This window comes from Octopus sinensis, linkage group LG2 (assembly GCF_006345805.1).
Source record: "Octopus sinensis linkage group LG2, ASM634580v1, whole genome shotgun sequence".
NCBI lineage: Eukaryota > Metazoa > Mollusca > Cephalopoda > Octopoda > Octopodidae > Octopus > Octopus sinensis.
Window position 1 is genome coordinate 43,411,449 of NC_042998.1, and position 25,577 is coordinate 43,437,025.

Sequence of the window (25,577 nt, forward strand, 5' to 3'; positions counted from 1 at the left end):
CGGCGGAATTTGAACTCAGAACGTAGCTACAGACGAAATACGGCTACGCATTTCACCCGGCGTGCTAACGATTCTGCCAGCTCGCCGCCTTAACAACAATAACATACCACTTCCAACAACAGTTCCACTGACACGGCCAACAATAACAACATCGCCATCACTATCTCTGCAACCATCACCGACGCTATTTAATTTACACACACAACAGTTAAACTACTCCCCATCAAACAAACAATAACCAGAAATTATAAACTTGACGACTGCTGTAAACACAGAAAACAAGACATTAATGCAAGGTATTCAACATTGCATAGACATTAACCAGAGAACTCTCGTTGCACCAAGTGTCAACACTAACATACTACAGCACATAAAAATAATCAAAACAGTGAGCACTTACAACACATTAAAAAATAAATAGACTAATTTTGTAGGGGATTTTCAAAAGTCATATAACAAAAGGGAAACACCCATATCCAGTGAGAGGGACGGATTATGTACCATCACTCCCCCCCCCAAAGCCTCGGTAAGTAGCTCTCTCCTACTTCCTTACTCTTCCTGTATTTAACATGACCGTACATAAGATAGGCAATATAAATGCTTGTGGTCTTGGAGACACCTGCTCAATGACCTCAGGTCGCTACATTTGGACGTGATAGCCGTCAGCGAAGTCAGGGTTTCCGACCCACGCACTTTTGCCCCCATTTTTGACGATTTTGAGATTTACGCATCTATTAGCTAGCCTGGAATGGGAGGCGGGATGGCACTGCTGCTCAGGAAAAGACTGGATCTCAAGGTACAGACAAAAGCCTCACAAACCTGTTCAGTCACTTCCAACTTGTTGACAAGTGCAGACTGGATTCCCTGGATGCGTCAATGTGGACTTGGGCAAATCGCATTGGGTCATCACGGTAATATTTAGATAGGTTGTTCTATAGGTCAATAGTTAAGGATAGCATAGGATGTTCACAATTCAAAACTGTCGGCTACACAAACCACAAATTTGTGATATGTACGGTCGAATTAGAAAGGCTTCATAGGCAGGGACCTGGATACTGGAAGCTGAATGCGTCCTTCTCGGCGCGCAAGCTTTCAGAAACCGGCTTAGCAAGTTAGACCATCGAAAGTTGATCGGTGCTGTTGTCAACAACTGATGGTGGGTAGCTCTGAAAAAGGCGATTAGAGTAGAAGCGTTTGAATTTAGCGGTAGTGAAGTCTAGAGTAGAGGGAGACCGAGTTAGGAAATTAGAAGAGACACTTATTAAATGCATAGCGACCGACGTGCTGACGGCGAGATTGGCACTTGTCCAATTCTTCAACTCTAAGCATGAAGGTTGTGTTGTCAGAGCTAGGGCGCGTGTTCTAAAATATGAGGGAACGAAAGCTGTTCGAAAGGTCTGGGTGGCTGAGGCATAACGTGGCAACAAAACTACAAGTTGGTCTTTGACGTTGCGGACGGGCGCATGACAGACGAGTCCAAGCAGGTGTGTGCGGAATTTCGGCAGCACTTCACTGAACTGTACGGGGCGCATGGCGGCACGGAGTGAAGTTGGGTTTCGTCTCCTACTTCGATGGCTTGCCGCGGCTCTGAGTTCTGCGAAATGCCGATAACAGCCGAAGATATTCGTGAAGCGATGTCTAGCTTCACAAGAAACAGGTCTCCGGGTTTGGATGGTCTGCCCGTCGAGCTTTATACTCATATGCCAGACTTGTTCGGTAAGCTCTTGGTAGATGCCTACTGCAATCGGCAACAGAACGGGAGAATTCCCACTTCAGTGAGCCGAGGTGTAGTGATGTTGAGAAACGACCCGAACAAGGGGTACGTTATCGATAACTTTAGGCCCGTAACTCTGCTAAACACAGATTACAAGATTTTGGTCAAGGTCCTAGCGAAGAGGTTGGCGTTTGTCGTTGCTAGACTGGTCGGTGATACGCAAACATGCACTATCCCAAACAGATCTATCAACGATAACCTCCACCTCACGCGAAACATCATGGAGAGGGTAGCTAAAGAACCTGACATTGGTGGGGTCGTGATCAGGGATTTCGTTCGTCTCTACGTTCCGAGTTCAAATTTTGCCGAGATCGTATATCCCCTTTATCCTTTCGGGTCGATAAAATAAGTACCAGCTGAGTACTAGATTCGATATAATCAGCTAAGTCCCTCCCACAAAATTGCTGACCTGCTAACATTTGAAGCCATTCTTCTTCTTCTTCTTCTTCTTGGCTGCGTGGTAAGTAGCTTGCTTACCAATCACATGGTTCCGGGTTCAGTCCCACTGCGTGGCATCTTGGGCGAGTGTCTTCTGCTATAGCCTCGGGCCGACCAAAGCCTTGTGAGTGGATTTGGTAGACGGAAACGGAAAGAAGCCCGTCGTATATATGTATATATTTATATATATATGTATGTATGTGTGTGTATATGTTTGTGTGTCTGTGTCCCCCTAGCATTACTTGACAACCGATGCTGGTGTGTTTACGTCCCCCGTCACCTAGCGGTTCGGCAAAAGAGACCGATAGAATAAGTACTGGGCTTACAAAGAATAAGTCCCGAGGTCGATTTGCTCGTCTAAAGGCGGTGCTCCAGCATGGCCGCAGTCAAATGACTGAAACAAGTAAAAGAGTAAAGAGAAAAAAGTATTATTAAGGCGGCATGCTGGCAGAATCGTTAACACACCAGACAGAATAGGGCCCAGTTAGAATTTTCTTCAGGTTGAGTAGCCCATCCCGCTCAAACGGTCCCTGAATAAGGGTTGTTTAAGGATGTTGAAAGAACCACCCATGTTTCCAGAGGTGAACTATTCAAACCCCAAAGAATCCCTCTCAACACATGGCTATGATGCTCCCCCACTACTTCTGCTCGTGATCAGAGATGCACATATCGTCAGCCACTAAGGGACATGCTCAACTGGTTAAGGTCAAACAACTGACAAGCAAATCTGTGGTATTGAGCAGAATATTTGCTGTAGCCCATCTTTTATACCAAGACAAAACAATGTACATGATAACTTATTATTATTATTATTATTATTATTATTATTATTATTAATATTATTATTATTATTATTATTATTATTATTATTATTATTATTATTATCATCATCATCATCATTATTATTATTATTATTCTATGTTTGACTTTTGCTTTACATTTGCACAAGCTGGATCCAAGTCACACCCAGAGACCTCAAGAGACAACAAATTGGAAGTTCATGTTTCCAGCTGATTATTATTTGTAGTGTACAGTTTTAGATCAATCACATATAAGAGCTGCTGATTGTTTTGCCGTAACACTTGTGCCCACATCCAGTTCTGTTTAGCATCTATATATATAAAACTGAGAATGTGTGTGTGTGTGTGTCTGTCTGTCTGTCTGTGTGAATCCCTAAAACTTGAGAACTACACAACCAATTTCATTCAAATTTTACACATGCCCATGTAGTATCATGGGCAAAAAATGTTTTAACTTTTTGCCTAATGCGAGCCCACAGCAATATTATATCTTCTCCACTATTTCAATATTACGTGTCAAAAGTGAAACAAAAACATCTCTCTATTGTAATGTCAGATGGAAGAGTCCAGGACTGGATGGGGTCCAAGGTTATTGGATAAAGAAGCTGAGAGGGTTCCATGAAAGGATAGCGCAACATCTAGATGAGTGATTGCAGGAAGGCACAGTACCCAGCTGGATGACAAAGGGAAAGACATTGTTATGTGCCAAGGATCCTGTAAAGGGAAATTTTGCATCCAATAACGCCTATTCTAATTTGCTAGCCAGTTCACTCCCTAATCTATTCCTTTCTGTTGCTAACTCTCTGCTAAACGCTATCAATTCTTTTCTAGTCGCCCGCTTTCGAGTGAGCCTCCACCAGTTGTTGACGATTACCCCTGTCAACTGCCGTTTAACTAATTCCCTAATCCATTCCCTGTAGTCTTTGTGTGCCGATAAGGACGTGATTAACTTCCAGTATATGGGTTCCTGTCTACGGGTCCTATCTAACTCGACTGTGGAGATCACAAACTTGTGGCCTGTGTAGCTGATCAAGATTTCAGATTTTGGCATCAGGCTTGAGCTTTCGGGATACAATCGAGCCCTAGTACTTGACTGGTGTCTTATTTCATTGATTCCGAAAGGATGTATATCAAAGATTACAAGGTCGGAATTTGAATGCAAGGAGTCGAAAGAAATATCGCTGAGTATTTTAACTGTGCAAACGAACTAAAGAATTTAATTTATGGAACATTCAGCTTCTATTTCTAGCGGGTTGTTTGACTACGAAGAAGCATCCTCGTTAGTTTCTGATAATGTTGTCTTCTATGTTGCAGCGTAAAGTAGAATCACGGTGAGTCTCTTATCGGACGATTAATACAAGGGAGATAATGATTGCTTCCTAATATTTGATGGGATTAGAAGTTCGAACACGTATTTAATTTTGTTGTTGTTTACTTATTAGGAAGTTCTTAAAATTTCTAGAATATTAACATAAAAAGGGAATATATATTTATGTGTGTGTGTCTGTGCGTGAATGAGAGAGAGATAGATAGAGAGATAGAGAGAGAGCGGGAGGGATTGAGAGAGAGAGAGAGAGAGAGAGAGAGAGAGAGGGAGGGATTGAGAGAGAGAGAGAGAGAGAACGGGAGGGATTGAGAGAGAGATAGAGAGAGAGAACGGGAGGGATTGAGAGAGAGAGAGAGAGAGAGGGAGGGATTGAGAGAGAGAGAGATACAGAAAGAGCAACATTTTGCAATCAAGCGAATTGAAAATAAGCTTTCCATGAGTTGTGACTGAGCCACGTTTGCTTACGTTGATTTTCAAATTTGGATTGATATTACTTCCTTCTGTATACATAAAAAACAAACTTTTAGAAAAAAACACGAAAGCAACAGAAAATAATATCAATTGTGCTGTAAAATTGCAACGAAATATTACATATGAGGGGATGCTGAAAAGTTCCTGGTTTTAAGGGTATCACGAAAGGCCTAGTTGGAGGCCCAACCTTCCGAGTTCTTTTTACAGAGCTTAGAAAAACTGAAGGACCGATTCAAAAAATTTGTGAATCTGAGAGGGGAATACTTTGAATCGAATTATAACTAACTGATCCTCCTGTATTTCCTTTACCCAAATCCAGGAACTTTCGGCACCCTTTCGTATATACGTATTAATAATAAAGTACAATTCGCTTAAATACAGAGTTAACAAGTGCTAATACAAAATAATTGTATTCAAGCAACATATTGCCTTTGTTATAGCCTATACTTCAAACACATGAGAAGATATAATTATTTTGTCCATATTAAGAAGACTTCTAAGTGGTTCTGAAGTGTTTCTGACACACACGCTATTTTTAGTTTATATTTAACAAAGCATTACACTGTTTCCTTTACAGCTGCACGTTAAAAGTCGGACGTCGTTCCTAAATATTCAATGTTTGATATTCGCACCGGAGGCTCCAATACGGACATTTCAGAGTGTGCGAGTGTCAATCTAAGGACACTGCAGTCTGAGGACATGTTCCGTGAATGATAAAAATCAAACATCCAGTCAATATCATGGTGTTTGGAGTGATCACTAGTGATGGCTAAGTTATGCCTACATTCATCTCCTCACACGGCTTCAGACTCAACACGGAGGCCTACATCAAATGCCTGGGATAATAGTGCTACCCTGGGTCTAGAGGGTGGCTGCTGGAAGACCCTATGTCTGGCAACAGGACTCTTCACCATGTCACACAAGCAGGAGAACCCTCTCATGGCTGTCTGCGACCACATCACCCCCAACATCTGGCCAGCTAAATCCTCAGACTACAACCCACTTGACTATTATATGTTGGGTGCACTTGAGTGGGAGACCAACACCAAAGATGACCTGAAGGCAAGGATTATGACAGCATTCACAAACTTAAACAAGGAGACCGTCTAGAAGAGGTGCAAGAGATTCCGAAGTCGTCTGGAGGGTGTGGTTGAAGCCAATGATGATTTTATTGAATAAATTGACTCTTTAGTATTTCAAGATATTTTTTATGTAATTTTGGTAAATATATCTGTTAAAATGAGATGCCAGTATTATTTTCATTTTTGCGTAATTTAGAGGAGAGTTCACTCACCGTATATATATATATATATATATATATATGAGTCACCACACACATTTTTTCTCTCCTTGTTTTTTTCTGTGTCACTTTCTGTAGAAGAGCGTAGGGTCGAAACGTAAAAGACTTTTTCTATTCCTGAGCGTTATACTAATACATCTGCTTGTTTTGTACACCACCTGTTTTTTTTTCGTAAACTCTCCCTATATATATATATATATATATATATATATATATATATATATATATATATATATATATATTTATATGTTTATGTGTGTGTGTGTGCATGTCTCTGTGTGTGTGCGTGTGTATGCTTGTACATGCATGAGCTTTTTTTCCCGATGGTTCAGACTCCTTCAGAAACTTTTAATGAATAAAGATTTCATAAATAGGCAAGGCAAGAAGGCTTTAAGGCGGCGAGCTGGTAGAATCGTTAGAGCATCGTATAAAATGCCTTGTTGTATTTCTTGTTCTTCATTGCATACTGAATACAAATCCCATCGAAGTCAACTTTGTCATTCATCCCCTCGGGGTCGATGAGATAAAGTAACTTTGAAGTGCTAGGGTCAATGTAACAACTTGTCTACTGCTCCACTCATCTCAGACTTTGCCGGCTTTGTAACAAAATTAAAAAAGAGTAACTAAGCAAAGCATATTATGATAATTGACACTTATTATGATAATAGGATTGGTGTGGCCTAAATTTTGATAAATGTGACTATGCAGTTAGTTGGCAAAGGTTTATTGGGACGTTAACCACTCATCAAGTGTCAGATAATAATATTTCGTGACAATTTGCAATGCCGTCCTTATTAACAAACCATTCTAAGTTTTATAACTTCTATATAGCTGCAGGAGTGGCTGTGTGGTAAGTAGATTGATTACCACCCACATGGTTCCGGGTTCAGTCCCACTGCATGACACCTTGGGCAAGTGTCTTCTACTATAGCCTCGGGCTGACCAAAGCCTTGTGAGTGGATTTGGTAGACGGAAACTGAAAGAAGCCCGTCATATATATATATATATATATATATATATATATATATATATATATATTAATCAGCCGAAATTGCGAGGATGATCCGTTCTTGACTGAAGATTGAAGGCTTCGAATGTCCCGTCCGTGTTTCTTGTATCGTCTTCTAAATGTTTTGCGTTCTTGTCCCAGTTTGTATTTTTTTACATATATGTATATGTGACCGCGTGTGTACCGTTGGCGATTTTTTTCCTCTGTCTTCCCTTCTCCTATGTTTCCGACGAAGAGCTCCGCTCGAAACGTTAAACCTGAGAGTCCAATAATACTATATTTGTTCCACGTCCTCGCGTTGTTGTGTTTTTTTGTGCTTTCTTGTTTGGATTAACTTTATATATATATATAAATATATATATACATATATATATATATATATATATATATATATATATATATATATATGTGTGTGTGTGTGTGTGTGTGTGTGTGTGTGTGTGTGTGTTTGTCCACCAACATCACTTGACAACTTATGCTGGTGTGTTTCCGTCACCGCAACTTAGCGGTTCGGCAAATGAAATCAATACTAGGCTTACAAAGAATAAGTTCTGGGGTCGATTTGCTCGACTAAAGGCGATGCCCCATCATGGCCGCAGTCAAATGACTGAAACAAGTAAAAGAGTATAACTATACACTACAAGTGTTGGCTTCAGGTTAGTACTCATTATAACAAGTTTAAAAAAATCTAGTGAGGTATTCTCATCTGATCCGTTGAACCCCCCCCCCATGGCTTCAACACACTTTCCATCTAACAAATTCACTCACACGGCATTGGCCAGTCCAAGGTTAAAGTAGAAAAGCCTTGCTCAAGGTGCCGCGCAATGGAACTGAATCCGAAACAACGTGGCTGTAAAGTGATCTCTCATAACCACGAGAGATTGAGTTAAGTAAAACCAAAACGAATTATATTTAAACTCTGGGACAGAAAAAGACAAGACAGAATGATGCTGGTATTTTATTTAGTGACCAACAATTTCTACCATCCGCCAATTGTGCAAGCCTATACATAGTCAATCGTCTTGCTGGAAATAGCAGCGAGCTGTTTCTGAAATTCCATCAAACTGTTTGAAACAAGGAAATGATATTTTAAACGTTACAGTTGAAGTGCCTTTGATCATAGATGTGTCCTTTCAGTCTGGTCCATGCTACACAAAACACACAGACAGCCAGACAGACAGACACACACACACACACACACACACACACACACACTCACACACACACACACACACAACAAAAACATATATATATAAAACAATTCCCTTCTGGAATAATGGTTCTCGAAGCACATCACATACAGCTACGTTTGCAACCCAATATTTAAATGCTATTCTTTCTTTATAACTGTATGCGATATGCTCCGAGAACTGTTTTTCCCAAAAAGAATTATTTGAGATTCTCTTGAAAGTCTATAAAATTCTTATGATGTCAACAACATATATATATGTTCATATACCTGTCTGCCCCTTTTGTTTTTCTATAATTTCAACTATATATATGTGTATATATATGTATGTATATATATGGAATGGAAGCACTCCGTCGGTTACGACGACGAGGGTTCCGGTTGATCCGATCAACGGAACAGCCTGCTCGTGAAATTAACGTGTAAGTGACTGAGCACTCCACAGACACGTGTACCCTTAACGTAGTTCTCGGGGATATTCAGCGTGACACAGAGAGTGACAAGGCCGGCCCTTTGAAATACAGGTACAACAGAAACAGGAAGTAAGAGTGAGAGAAAGTTGTGGTGAAAGAGTACAGCAGGGATCACCACCATCCCTGCCGGAGCCTCGTGGAGCTTTAGGTGTTTTCGCTCAATAAACACTCACAACACCCGGTCTGGGAATCGAAACCGCGATCCTACGACCGCGAGTCCGCTGCCCTAACCACTGGGCCATTGCGCCTCCACATGTATATATATATATATATATATATATATATATATATACACACATATGTATGGGCATATATACATACATATATGCGTGTGCATATATATAATATAAATATATATATGTATATATATAAATATATATATATGTATATATATATATGTATATATATATATATATGTATATATATATATATATGTATATGTATCTATCTATCTATCTATCTATCTATCTATCTATCTATCTATCTATCTATATATATATATATATATATATATACCGGACATATCATCAGTGAGGTTTCCTGAAGTCATTAACTGTTTCAGGCCTTTCAGCATCAGATAGCCTACCCCAAGGTAACCCAACCTGGGTTAATCAAATCTCATCTCATATTATGTACAGTGATATACATTTATTATAGTATATTGCCGAAGTTATAAATGAAAACTTTAATCCCCTCATCAATAGAACCTCGGACCGTGGGTCATCGGACGATATACATCACTCTTCTGGCTGGCATGTGTACCGTCGTCAATGATATCCTAATATGTAAAGAGCACAGCCTCCATATGTACATATATGTTTAAACACACCTCGCCTCTTGAAAATAAGTTTTGACTCTACCCACTTACGTCAAAGTAGTAGTAAATTGTTATTATTTGTTGTAGCCAGTATACTTAGAGCAGACGCTGACCAGAGGAGTGTCACAATGTAAGTATATCCTAAAAAATATGTTAATTGTTGTTTATAGAAACTCAAAACAATAATTAGCGTTGCAATTTCTGAACTAAATTGGTTTTAGTTAAGAGAATTATTTAATTTGCTATTTGATATTTTATTAAATTTTTTTAATTGAAAGATTCTATAGAAAGTTACATATATATATATTTTTAATAACGGTTTGAAATTTTGGTACAATGCCAGCGATTTTTAAGGTTAAGAATATGGAGATTACATCGATCCTGTGTACAACTGGTACTTATTCTATCAACCCTTTACGGATGAACGGCTAAGTCGATCCTGCGGGTATATCTTTCTTTAATAATGATTTCATTTATTTTTTTAATATGATTTCATATAATAAGGATTTAAACATGGCTACTATGAGGATAATATCGCTAAACTAACTGGGTTTGTTTCACAAATGTACCAACATTATTCTACTATATTTCTTTCTACACACAATTTATATACACATCTATTTATCTATAATGCAGAGAGAAAGAGTAAGAGAGAGAGAGAGAGAGAGAGAGAGAAAGAGAGATAGAGAGAGAGACAATTAGACGGACAGACAGAAAAAAATGAAAGAAAGAGAGAACGGCATGTGTATATGCATATGCTTCTATGGGTGTGTTTAGGGGGGTTAGCATGTGTAATTACAGTGTTTACATAATATAGTTATAAACGCATCATAAATTATGCAAATAACATATTTGTGTGTTTCGGGAGATTAATATATCCTTTCTGTTATAAACACAAAGGCTGACATTTTTGGGAGGAGGGGGCAAGTCGATTACATCGACTCCAGTGTTTCACTGGTACTTAATTTGTCCACCCCGAAAGGATAAAAGTCAAAGTCAACCTCGGCGGAATTTGAATCTAGAACGTGAAGACAGACGAAATAGATTAATATATATAATTACAACATTTACATTTACATATCATACATCCACAAATTATCCCAAATTGAGCAAATGACATATTTAGAAGCGTAATTAAAGTTTAGAAGCTGCGAATTATAGCCTAGGGATGTTTTTAATTATTGATATAGATAAAACAAATGGAATTATATCTGATTAGTTAGAAATATATGTTATTATTATATAAAGTTCTGAGTTCTAATTTCGTCTCAGTTACTAAGCCTTTCATCCTTTCGAAGTGAAGTACTGAGGTCGATATAATCTACTATCAACCATTCTCCTTTAAGATTTCAAGCATTCTACCTATATTAGAAAACGTCATACATAACCCTATTTATTTGATCTACTTAAATATCCATTGAAATGCTGTTTTATTTGAATTGTTTAATTACTGTTATATATTTTATTTAAACAATTTGTTGTAATAGACTAAAGTATTAAACTTACCACACAGCCACGCCTACGTAGCTATGTGGTAAGAAGCTTGCTTTCCAAAAACATGGTTCCGAGTTCAGTCCCGCTGCGTTGTGTGTGTATTTGTGTCCGATTGTCCCTCACCACCGCTTGACAACCGGTGCAGGTGTGTTTACGTACCCGTAGCCTAGCGTTTCGGCAAAAGAGGCGGACGGAATAAGTACAAGGCTTAAAAAACAACGAAAGTCTTGAAGTCGATTTGTTCGACAAAAAAACCCTTCAATGCAGTGCCCCAGCATGACCGCAGTCAAATTACTGAAACGGATAAAAAATAGAAGAATTGTAAATTCGGTAATATTACACATAGTGTACACACACACACACACACACACGCACACACACACACACACACACACACACACACATATATATATATATATATATACATTGTTGTTAGCATCATTAATATCAAACCTTACTGTGCAAGCACATGTCCGGTAGATTTGAATCAGGCATCATCCGTACGCGTTAAGGCGGTGAGCTTACAGAAACGTTAGCACGCCGGACGAAATGCTTAGCAATATTTCGTCTGCCGTTACGTTCTGAGTTCAAATTCCGCCGAGGTCGACTTTGCCTTTCATCCTTTCGGGGTCGATAAATTAAGTACCAGTTACGCACTGGGGACGTTGCAATCGACTTAATCCCTTTGTCTGTCCTTGTTTGTCCCCTCTATGTTTAGCCCCTTGTGGGCAATAGAGAAATAAGAATCTTTAGCGCGCCGGACAAAATTCTTAGCAGTGTTTCTCCCGGCTTTACGAACTGAGTTCAAATTTCGCCGAGGTACCAGTTGAGCTCGATGTAATCAATTAGCACTCCTACTACCAAATTTTCAAGGCTTGTACGTAGAGTACAAATAAGGTTTGGGACGTATTTAAATATACTTAAGTTAATATATTTAGATATGTTTTAGACTCCTGCTGAAGACTCTTAGTTATTGTGTGTATATATTTTCCCCCTTTTGGCTAGTCAAAAGATGAGAGGTACTCTACTCAATAACTTTGTAGGATCTCTCAGATCGGTAAGATATGTACTGTTGCTGTTTCGTTTGAACGTATATGGGTTGACGTCTGCATAAACGACGTCGGCAAGGAAAATATCTGGAGAATGCTTGAGGAAGTGTGTTTGTTGCGGATTGAGAGATGCGAGAGATGCGGAAGCGGAAGAAAAGCGGATGTCGGATAAACCTGTATGTACAAACATATACTTAAAGTCTCCAAACTGCTGCTTAACATTTAACACGAAAAGAAAAAAAAACAACGCGAACAAAATTATATTATAGATAAAATTCGCTTAAAAATAAGGTGTTCCTTGATGATTAAACTTCATTGCTTTATTTGTTTTTGTTTTTAATTAATTCAATATCAAGATGCTTTTTTTCTTATTTTAGGGGTGTTAAAACAGTGAAAGTTTTAAAAAGATGGTTTCTTGGCAGCGGAGATGATGACCTCGTCGATAAATTAAGCCATATATATACAGTTACTGCGCTTTTTATATTTACTGTTGTTGTAAGTTCTGGCACTTATATAAAACATGGTATCAGTTGCTGGAGGCCAGTGTTATTACGGTCATCAGACCGTCAATTTATGGAAAGTATGTGCTGGACTGGTACTTTGTACTATGTACCTGATGACAAGAAACTAAGTGAAAAGGAACACACTACTATGATCCATTATCATCTCTGGATTCCTATAATTCTATTATTCCAAGCATTTTTATTCAAGGTCCCCAATTATTTCTGGGTAATGATGAATAAAACTTCTGGGCTGAATGTTAATAAATTAGTTCAACTTACAAATGATCTTCAGATGGTGTCAGAAAATGAACGAAATGAATACATTCAGCAAATGGCTTCTTATATTCACAAATGGATTATGGTTAACAGGAGATTGGAAAATGTACGACAGATATCCAAGGGAAAAATTAGCATTTTCCATATATTCACTATAAATAAGCATCGAGGTACATATCTGTCTGGAATTTATCTTATTAGCAAAATATGGTACACGCTGAATGCCATATGTCAATATTTCTTACTCTCGTTTTTACTAAAGTTAAACTTTACTGCATTCGGTTCAAAACTGCTTCAAGACTCCAACTCAACAAAACATTATTTCCCTAAAGATGCTTACTGTAACTTCCAAGTAAGACATCAAGATATAAATCTAACCTTGAAGGCTAGATGTTTACTTCCGATTAATGTTCTTAATGAGAAGATTTTCATCTTTCTATGGTTTTGGTTCAGTTTTATTGCTGTTTTAAGCTGTTTAAGCTTACTTCTTTGGCTGTACAGACTACTTGCAAGGCAGAGCTATATTAATTACTTTTTCAGATTCCTAAAATCCAAAGGCTATGGAGCAACAAGAATGGATAAAATAGAATGTAAAAGTTTCACCGATGAATATCTTAAAAATGATGGAATACTGGCTTTAAGAATTGTTGGGAAAAACTCATCATATTTTGTGTTGTCTGATTTAGTGGAATATTTATGGAATGCTAGAACAGCTGAAAATAATCATGGCAATACAAGTAAATTTTAACATATAAAATATATGGGTTCTACAATATCTATTTAAAATAAAACATCCTTCTTCGAAAACACACATATGTACATACTTGAACAAAGATATATTCATATACTGATTGCTGTGCCAATATATTCATAATGATTAAAATATCAACTTCAAATATCAGAAGACGCAAGGAACTGCTAATGAAACAAAGTTGCGCTCGAGAATTCATCAGTTTCAGGAGAGAACTATGGAAAACAGTTTTTAACTTTAGAATACCCTGTTTAACGTTTCGTTTTTGTGTTTTAAAAATAGTTTCCTCAAACTGATGAATACACCACATAAATTTTCGTGCATACCGTAGTTTCGTGATCTTTTCCAGGCCTTTTCTGATACACGAATATTTGTAAATATATTTACTATTCCATCAACAATGAAGAAGCTCTTGACGTAAAGTTAAAATCTAATTATTAATAAAGACAAACAACTGTAACTCGTGTTGAATATTTTATCCGTAACTGATTTTTATTTGTTATTTTTGCTATTTGCATATCACATATCTTGTCACATCATATCGTATCATATCACTTCATATCATATGTCGTATTATATCATATCATATCAGTGACTTCTCCTCGTACACACATGTATATATATATAATACAAATATGAAAATAGAGAAACAAATTTATCACGTTCATCAACTTATGGATATTACAATTTTACATTATTTATTAATTATACAAATGAGAACATCAAAAACAACCAAAACATTATATAAATCAATAGGTAATATGATAATAAAAAATAATACAAAAACATATTTTAAAAGTCATATTATAAATTATTGAAATTCATAAACTACTTCTTACAACTTTTTCAGACTTATATATATATATATATATATATATATATATATATATATATATATATATGTATGTATGTATGTATGTATGTATGTATGTATGTATGTATGTATGTATGTATGTATGTATGTATGTATGTATATGTGTGAGCGTGTGTGTATGTATATGTGTATATACGAGGGGAAGTCATAAATTATCCGTATATTTTCGTCATAACCTATCTTTATTACTGTGGGACTACCTTCTGCGCACGCGTGCTTACAGCTGGTGCTATTATGGTCATGTGATCGAAGTTTGAGCATGATCGCGCAATTTTCCTTTCTGGCTTTACAGTGTAAGCAAGGCTGCTTCACTAGCAATGTGCACCAAAGAAGAACAAAGAACAGTGATCCGATTTCTCTGGTCGGAAGGTGTGTCAGATGCCGAAATTCATCGGTGGCTTTTAGCACAATACGGGGACAGTGCACTACCGCGTAGAAGTGTGTATGAGTGGATCGAGAAGTTTAAAAGTGGCCACAAAACTTGTTGCACATTGCTAGTGGAGCGGCCACGCTTACTCTGTAAAGCCAGGAAGAAAAATGGCGCAATCAGGCTCAAACTACGATCACGTGACCAAAATAGTACCGACTATAAGCATGCGAACACAAAAGGCAGTGTGACAATAATCAAAATACGTTAAGGCAAAAGTGCAGATAATTTTGGGCTTCCACTCGTTTCTATATATATATATTGGATTGTCCGGAAAGTCCGTGCCGATTTATAGTAGCTAACCTTTCGACTTATTTTAGAACATGGTTGAGTCCATAAAATAGAATTTGACTACACCTCCATTTAGAGCACAGTTTAAGCTATCTTTGCGTGGGAGAAGGTTTATGTTCCTATAATCTGTGTTAATTATGTAACCTTTTAAAATGGAAGATAAAGTTCATTTTCGGCACTTGATGCTTTTATTTTTCTGTAAAGGGAAAAAAATACCTCACAAGGAACCAAAGAAATATGCGCAGTTTATGGTGATGTTTCTTTATCCGAAAGAACTGTACGGAAGTGGTTCGCAAGGTTCCGAGCTGGAGATTGCAGCCTTATTAATAAAGAGCGATCAGGCAGACCATCCTCTACAGATGATGACCAAATCAAGTCATTAATTGAGAATAACCCACATTGCACAGCCTGAGAGTTGGCAGAAAACCTCAACCTATCAAAATCTGTCGTTCATGAGCACATGGTAAAGCTTGGGTACACAAATCGCTACGATGTTTGGTTACAATATGAGTTGAGTGAGAAGAACCTTTTGAATTGAACTTCCACCTGTGATTCGCTTTATAAACGGAATGAAAATGCGCCTTTTTTAAAGCAAATTTGACAGGTGATGAGAAATGGATTATCTACCGAAACGTTAAGAGAAAGCGATTGTAGAGTAAGCAACATGAGCCACCCTTAGCCACCCCAAAAGCGGGTCTTCACCCTACAATGTCTTGTTTTGTGTCTGGTGGGATTGGAAAGGAATTTTGTACTATGAGCTTTTCCCAAGTAACCAGACAATTAATTCTGAGAAATACTGCACACAACTGGGCGAGTTAAAAGCGGCAATTCAAGAGAAACGTCCGGAATTGGCCAACAGGAAATGTGTTGTTTTCCAACATGATAATGCAAGACCGCACATTTCTTTGGGAACCCGATAAAAATTGCTACAGCTTGGCTGGGATGTGTTACCCCAACCTCCATAATCACCAGATATTGCTCGTTCAGATTTTCACTTATTCAGGTCTCTGCAGAATAGTCTTAATGGGAAAAATTTCAATTCCTTGGATGACTTTAAAAGATACCTGGATGAATTATTTGCCATAAAACAACCTCAATTCTGGAAAGAGGGTATTTTCAAGTTAAAGGAAAGATGGAGACGCATTGTGCAACAAAATGTTTCATATTTGGTTGATTAAAAATGTATTTATTGACCTTTTTCCTTCCTTTAAAAATCGGCACGAACTTTCCGGACAACCCAATATATATATATGCTGAGTTAGCTTCCTTACTTTACCCAAAGGTTTTCAGTGTTATCACAGAACAGGAACAGCATATAGTTAAGAAATTAATTCTTTCGTGTATATATATATATATATATATATATATATATGTGTGTGTGTGTGTGTGTGTGTATAATTGTGTGGGTGTGTATGTATATATATATGCATTAAATCGTGTATACCAACCAAATACCAACCTGATGCACAAAAGGGACAGAGACGCAGGAAAAACACCAAAATATAACAACGGAAGCTGACTTTGTGGTGTTAACATCGAAAATATCACACACATCATAAGCAGTTGTCCGAAAATGTCATCACGGGATTATGTACCCATGAGACATGATGCTGTAGCTAAGACATTGTATAATGAGATCTGTCGGAAGGATAAGTCAGAAGCCAAAGAAATAGGAACCCACAGTATGGTAGTAGCTGTAGCCACTCATACCAACAAGGTGTACTAATAAAATGTCAATGCGAAAACTTCAGTAAAATATAAACATGATAAACCAGACATAGGGATTTTGGATAGAGAAGCGAATCTGTGTACAGTTGTGGCAATCAGCTGCTTCGCGAATGTTAAGATAAAGCTAAAGTTCATCGAAAAAGAAAATACTTATGCTGAACTATTGAGAAATCTACAGTTACTCCTCTCAGATTACAAGTTCAGATTTATACCTGTAAATTTTGGCGCACTGGGACATGTAACACACTGGCTAAGTACCAATCTTGAGAAATTAGGCTTCTCAAAATCAGAACAGAGAAAGTTGATTCGAAGACTACAAATCCAATCCATAACTGGAACTGCATATATCTGTAAAACTCCCCAGTATTTTAACATTTAAATATATATGCACATGTCTAAACATGGAACTATATGCATGAGAATACATACATAAAGCAAAACATATAACTTTGCACATGCAATGACTCCAAATACTGCGCATATACGCAAATACATGAAAAAATACCCTGTTGATGTTGATGAAATTCCAATCAAGGAGCCCTGGATCTAGATTCGAAATCGGCTCTTTCTTTATTGGCAAGAAATCTTGAAATAAAACTGAATAATGACACGCACGCACACACACACACGCACACGCACACACACACGCACACACACACACACACACACACACACGCACACACACACGCACACACACACACACTCACACTCACATACACACACACACATACGCACGCGCACACACACACACACTCACACTCACACATGTCCACACACACACACACACACGCACACACGTATAAGGTATTCAGGAAAATTTGAAAGTTTCCATACAAGGAAATAAAAAAATAAACTTCGCATGCAAAAAATAAAAGTATTTTAAAACATCAAAATTTTCAAGTAGATTATGGTTGGGAGATAACAGTTTACTCATAGTAGCAGCCCTCAGCTTCCCCCACGGCCTCAGAAGGGCTCTAGAACCTAATGCATGCGTTACTGAATCTCTGGGAAGGACTTCGAACACTTTCTTGATATGGGCCACCAGCTTGCTCTTGGTGTCTTTCTCAACCATGCCTTTTTCATAGTAATCCGTTGGAAGACAATCGAGGGAATTAGGAGCCAAGAAACTGGGGCTAGTGAAGTCGTAGAGATTCTCTGAAAACCATCTTTGACACTTTCTGGAGGTATAGCAAGAAACTTAATCATATTGCCACACATATGACCTTCTAGCAGTAACTCACTACAACTAGTTCTTTCACCACTGTCTCCAGCAGCTTCACATAGCCATCTGAATTGAGCTGAAGGTGCTGTTCGAAGATTTGTGGCAGCATGACTGGAGACACACACAAAGACCATCACAGTTCTTATTTCTTTATTGCCCACAAGGGGCTAAATATAGAGGGGACAAACAAGGACAGGCAAGGGGATTAAATCGATTACATCGACCCCAGTGCGTAACTGGTACTTAATTTATCGACCCCCGAAAGGATAACAAGCAAAGTCGACCTCGGCGGAATTTGAACTCAGAACGTAGCGGCAGACGAAATGCCTATTTCTTTACTACCCACAAGGGGCTAAACACAGAGAGGACAAACAAGGACAGACAAACGGATTAAGTCGATTATATCGACCCCAGTGCGTAACTGGTACTTATTTAATCGACCCCGAAAGGATGAAAGGCAAAGTCGACCTCGGCGGAATTTGAACTCAGAACGTAACGGCAGACAAAATACTGCTAAGCATTTCGTCCGGCGTGCTAACGTTTCTGCCAGCTCGCCGCCTTAAAACCACCACAGTTGGTGGGAAATTGGTTTCCATTATATCAGGAACATTATAATGATTGTAGGCAAGCCAACTTTTATTCTTAGTGTTGTGCAACTGGCCCTGGAAGATCTTTTCGCCTGAGAAGAACCTGAACCTCTCCGGTTCAACAGGATACCTTAGCTTTTTCAGGAACTTCTTTGCCTTCGTCAGTCGTCTCTTCTTGACCTTGACTGTCAGAATTTGTCACTTTTGCCTCTTGTACGAGTTATAGCGAAGGTCCGCATTCAGGGCCATCTCCATGGGAGCGTCTCTCATATTCATGTCTCTCCCCAAAGCTCGTATTCCGTCGTACTCATCTTCTATCATCTTGTCCTGTAGTTGTTGGATGAATTCTGATGTGCATCGCAATCAAAATATCTGAGGTGTCCCTTCTGTTGGCTACGGTTTCTTAGTCACCGTTGTAGCTATCCATGTCACTTCTTACAATCTTTCCAATGTTTACAGAGCATTGAGCAACAGACATAATTTCGGCATACCTGCCGAAAATGCAGATCAAAATTTACCATTTTAACACCGTTGTCGGGTTCAGAGCGAAACGCAGAAGGTCCTCAATTCGTTTGTGGAAAATAACTTCCAGGCCGGATTCCAAAAGTGGTAGGAAGTTGAGACCAGTGTATAGCTGCACAAGGTGACTATTTCGAAGGAGATTATGTTAGAACTTAGGAAAAGATGTTATTTTTTTTATAAAACATAACTAGTCTGGGAACTTTTGATACCACCTCGTTTAACTCGGAAATTTGAATAGCTTTGTTAGAATACGCCGACTGAAAAGGTTTCTATATTTGCTTCTTATTGTGTCTGTAATCCTCCTCGCATACAATATTTCTTCATCAATCTAAACACTATATTCACAGAGTTGTTACGAGTGAAATATTTTCTAATGGCCAAAACTCGACGAACAGAGAGACTCTTCTATTACCCACAAACAGATCTTTACAGGTTCAGCTTTGTTTGCAGTATGTATTTCCTATAACAAACACTGCCTCTTGTCATCTTTACTTTGTATCACCTGCCGGACATCGCAACCAAAACTTTGCCGAGTGCTCTTCAGAATTGCTATTCGCCAGAATTTACTTCCTTATATAGGTCACCGATTAATTGATGCTCCATAAGAATACAAACGCTGTCGATGACTGTAGCCTGTGAATGTTTTCAATAACATAGACCCTGCGCTTTCTCTCCTAACTAATTTACACAAATATATTTACTTTTGATGTCTTAAGAGGGGGCAATTACGCATACTAAAAACCAAGGTCGTATATCTTTACATGCTGTGCAACAACGCCTGACGTTTATATTTTTTCCAAAATTTTTTAGATCTTAACAAAATTTCCTATTCAGACATTTGTCAAATTAGAGACTAGCTCTTTAATACAGCCTTCATGGGATAAATATGTGTGCACTTCAAATTTAAGGAGTGTTTCTTAGAACACGAGAACGTTTACGACTGCGTTTTACAGGATGCTACTTAAGGGTAAGAGTTATACTCTTCATTTCTGTATTTCCTTTTCTACTTGTCACTGCTAACATTAATTTGAATCATCATACTCTATCTTATATACTAGTTACTCTGTGCATTGGTTATATTCTCATCTTAATTTTCAGTTTTAGGCTTGTGTACATGCATTATAAATTAGTGCAACTGTTAAATAATTAGTAGTTCAATTTGCTTTCATCAATATCAAGTAAATTATAGGTAATTAAATAACCCGTGGGAAACATGTTTCGCATTAAGTGCTACATAGTTGTGTGAAAGCGGTTGAAATAGTGGAAGAAACTGTGAAGCCATTATACTTATGCCTAAGGCGGCGAGCTGGCAGAAACGCTAGCACGTCGGGCGAAATGCATAGCCGTATTTCGTCTGCCGTTACGTTCTGAGTTCAAATTCCGCCGAGGTCAACTTTGCCTTTCATCCTTTCGGGGTCGATTAAATAAGTACCAGTTACGCACTGGGGTCGATATAATCGACTTAATCCGTTTGTCTGTCCTTGTTTGTCCCCTCTGTGCTTAGCCCCTTGTGGGTAGTAAATAAATAGGTATTTCGTCTGTCTTCACGTTCTGAGTTCAAATTCCGCCGAGGTCGACTTTCCCTTTCATCATTTAGGGGTCGATAAATTAAGTACTAGTTGCGCACTGGGATCGATCTAATCGACTGGCCTCCTCCCCCAAAATTTCGGGCCTTGTTCCCGCGCTCTTAACCATTATGCCATATGCCCGTGGGCAATTATGGAGTGAATTTTAGGGCTTATAAATCTAATAATTTCCTATCCTTCCTTAATACCATTTCCCATATGCTTCTCATATCTGCACTCGGTCTGCTTAGGAGGTTATTGTATCCTAGCCTATGTGCTGCTTCTTTTAGTTTTCGTATTTTCCAGTGGTGTTCTCTGTCTATTATTTTAACTTCATCCCACAGGGGGAGGTGGTCTCCCTTTTTCAACACATAATCAATTATACCCGATTTATTAATATCTCTCTGTGTCATAACTCTGCGATGTTCGTCCGACCCTTATTTTGAGGGGGCAGCATGTTTTGCCCTTGTATAACCTACTACAGCTGCATTGGATGGAGTACACGCAATCTTTGGTCATATTCTCTTCTACTGGTGGTTTTACTCGAAGGAGATATTTGCGAAGTGTTGTATTACTCTTGAATACTGTCATATGGGCTGCATATCTTTTGTATCTTTTCTGAGAGACCTTTCACATAGGGTAGACAGACTGTGGACAGTTTATTGGTTTCATCCTCTCTTTTCTTCATAATTGGAGAGGACAGTATGTTTTTATGGTAGTTGTTGCTAAATAGATTGTTATTGATCTTGATCATTTCTTCGTGGTGTGTATCACGATCACTACTTATATTCTTTGCACGATGTTTTAGGCACTGACCAATCCCTCTCTTTACACTGCATGGATGGTTGGAATTGAAGTTTAGGTAGCGTTTAGTGAAGGTCGGCTTGCGGTGTACGGATGTCCTGAATCCATACTTGGTGCGTGATATTAATACAAAAAATATGAGTGCAGAAATAACAGCAAACTATTTTTAAAAAAAAGTAAAACTAGCAAAGAAATATTGTATCAAAGTGAGACTAAAGTGTTCATTCATATCGTGTGTGCAAACACACGTTTACTTGTGACAATAATGCCGTTTGCTTTCAAAAAATCCATTGTTTTCTCTGGAGCAAGCTGCTTCAATATTTCATCAAATGAACACTTTAATTTCACTTTGTCATATTACTGCGGGAAATTACTCTGAAAGAAATCTTTGGAGAAAAGTGAGTAGATTGATTACATATTTCTTTCATTATGTCGTCGCAATTTTGTGAGATTTGGCTGTTATTTCTAGCATGTGAATAGTCTGCTTGAAGGGCAAGGCCGTAGAATCGGGAGGGGAGGAGGTTGGACAATTTTCTTTTGAAAAATTGAAATTTTACAAACATTTTTTTATTCAGAATAATGATCTCCGTATTTTTGTACGTATTTCGCAAAAATAAATAAATAAATAATAAATAAATAAATAAATAAAATAAATAAAATTTCCGGAAAAAGTGAAAAATGAACAAATTTGGTGATCCGGGATTGAAATTTTGAAGTTGCGATTTTTGAAAAATTTTTTCAGAATCTGAATATCCATAGCCTAAAACGTGGGATTCCGTAAAAAAAATAAATAATTAAAGCGGGAAAGGGTTCTGTAGATATAACTGAGGAAAACTAATCGGATTCGCGCATACGCACATGATCCGAAAAGTTTTAAACAGAAGTATTGAATTATCCTTCATTCCATTAACGTTCTCCACAGAGGTAAGACAGAATTTTCCTGCATTCACCGCCCACAAACATCTCTACCTGTAAACATTCAGTGAAGCTCTACATAGCGCCGATAGCTCACCGGCTGCTAATTCTAGCATTGATCGTATTTTGTGTGCATCCGCTTATGTGTATCTACATTTTATGGTGCTTTATTCTTGCTGGATAGCAATATTATTTTTATTAATATTTATATTTCGTGTATGTATATGAGAAAAGTGACCTAAAATTCAAAGAATTCTTATTATTTTCGTGGATGTCACTCTTATATGCAATAAGCAATATCTTTACAAGGTTACGGTGACTCGATAAAAGAATTGACCAATCATGTTTGCAAAATTATGCGTTTAAAGGCCAACTTGTGTACAGATCATGTCCTCAGTGAAAAGTCAAATTTTTTTTCAAATTTTTGCGCATTTACATATCGTTCCTATCGCTTTTCTTACTAAATACTTCTAGCTTTTCATAGTAAATACTACTATGAATATATTTTCATTCAGCAATGATCAAAGTAGGTAAAATTAAAGCAATCTCCTATCTTTTTAGTTCACGTGGTTTATCAAACATGTATAACAATTATTAAAACCCTGCAATACAGCCCATAAAAGCTTACATATCACTTTCATTTTCTTAAATGGTAAATATCACCACGAAATTTATCCGATAAGTAGTTCTATACTGTCAACTTAACGTGACAGTCCCGTATGGGAATTACATCACCGCTGTTTAGCCCTAGGAAGCATCGAACGCTTCCTGTCGGCTTTGACACATTTCCTGTGTCCTTATATTTGTGAAGGGGAGGCAAGCACACCCACCAGCCAAGATTCACACCTGAGGACATGCATGTTTCTGGGTCTTAACCCGTCATCAGCCCAGGATAGTGAGATCTGCTGACTGAGGTGCCTGTCTAGCCGTAATTCCTCTATATGAGTTCCATTAATTATTTAAAACTAATTTTAAATGAACTAAAAGCAAAAGACAGAAAGTATCCATTTACTATATAAAAAATCACGAAATTATGAAAAGTATTCCCTTACTACATGGGTCACCAAACTACGGCCCTCGGGCCGAATCCGGCCCGCTACGTCTATTTGTCCAGCCCGCTGACGTGTACTGAAAAAAAAAAACATGCTTTTATACTGCTTCTCACACTTCTTAGATTATGCATGTCGTATTTATACTGAGTTGGTCACATCACGCGCCATAATAATTACTACAATACATCGCTTGTGCCTCGGGCTAGTCAGTTAATGGTGATTGCAATTAAAACGAGAATATTTGACCAGAGGCCCAAGAATGCTTTTGTTTTTTCCTCATCCATCGTTATGGCTACTAAGAAGAGAAAGGTTGATGATGAATGTCGCATTTTCAATAAAGAATGGGGAGAAAAAGTACTCCTTTAGGAAAACAAACGACCAGAAAGCTAGTTGCCTGATATGCAACGAAAGTGTTGCTGTTATGAAAGAGTACAATATTTGTCGTCACTATGAAGCAAAACATCTCTCAACACATTCTAAATATTCTGGAAAATTTCGGTCAGAGAAATTTGAAGCTATGAATCGTAGTTTGGAATCTGAAAGGAATTTCTTTACGAAAATGTTTGCTGAAAATAAATCTATCACTCGTATAAGTTGTAAAATAGTGAGGAAAACCATTTACTGACGGAAACTTTATAAAAGAGTGCATGATGGAAGCAGCAAATGACTTGTGTCCTGAAAAAGCTAACATGTTTGTCTTTATCAGCCTTTCATCAAGATAAGTTTTGCGGACAATAGAAGAACTTGGAGAGAATATACAGTTATAGATACATGAGAAAGCTAAGAAATTTTTGTAGTATGGATGAGTCTACTGATCTCTCTAGTACGTCACAACGTCATGTGTTCATTCGTGGTGTTAATTGCAGCTTCGAGATTATAGAAGAAATGGCACCCATTTGCAGTATACATGGAACAACAACTGGAGAAGATATTTTCATAGAGGTGCAGAAAACTTTGCAAAACTATAACTTTCAGTGGAATTAGCTTCGATATGTCACAGTTGATGGAAGTAAAAACATGGCAGGTGTGAGGAAGGGCTTGGTAGGGCGGATCCAGACCAAGTTGGAGGAGCTTTAACTTCCGAAAGCTTTGTTTATACACTGCATTATACATCAGCAAGCACTTTGTGGAAAACACTTCGATATTTCTTGCGTACTAAAACCGGTTACAACTCTGGTGAACTTTATTCGGAATCATGGGCTTAATCACCGACAATTCCAGGCTTTCCTTGAAGAAATGGATTCTAATTTCTGTGACTTGCCTTACTACACAAGTGAGATGACTCAGTTGCAGTAAAGTCCTGTCCTGTTTTTATAAGCTCCGAAGAGAAATAGATCATTGTCTCACCGAAATGAATAGAGCTGATTCATAGCTGTCAGATCCTTCATGGTTATCAAAGTTATCATTTTTAGTTGACGTCACTTCCGAAAATCCCTTTGGCTGTTATCTTGATGACATGCTAACTGAACTACAACTGCAGCTTACTGACTTGCAAGCTAATACCTTGTTGAAAGAGAAGCACAGAGAAGGAAAACTCATTGAATTTTTAGCGCTGTTTGCCTGCTGACGAGTTTTCAAAATTGAAACAAATTTGCTTCAGGTATGGCATAAGTGTTTGGAACAACTTATGTTTGTGAGCAAACCTTTTCAAAAGTGATGTGTGTGAAGTCAATACATCAAACAAGGCTCACTGATGAACATTTGAAAGCAATTCTTATAGTTGGCTGCAGCAATCATAAAGCAAATGTTTATATTTTGGAAGCAAAATGCCAGTTTCACAAATTTCCTTACTTTTGTGCTTCTTACTTTTTATGCAATTCAGCTATGTGCGCACTTTTTCTAAAAATCCTAACTTGGTAATATTTTGGTATTATTCAAATATATTTATTGTTTGTATTATTTTGTGTATTATGTATTGA

The 25,577-nt window shown here is 37.9% G+C and overlaps 1 protein-coding gene across 1 annotated transcript; it reads left to right on the top strand.

Annotated features, from left to right (window-relative positions):
- Positions 1–9,574: 9,574 nt before the first annotated feature.
- On the top strand, positions 9,575–14,131 carry LOC115232351 (innexin unc-9). The gene is made up of 2 exons (XM_029802188.1): positions 9,575–9,728; positions 12,519–14,131. Coding segments are annotated over exons 1-2 (1,152 nt in total). The 5' UTR covers positions 9,575–9,726; the 3' UTR covers positions 13,669–14,131.
- Positions 14,132–25,577: the final 11,446 nt, after the last annotated feature.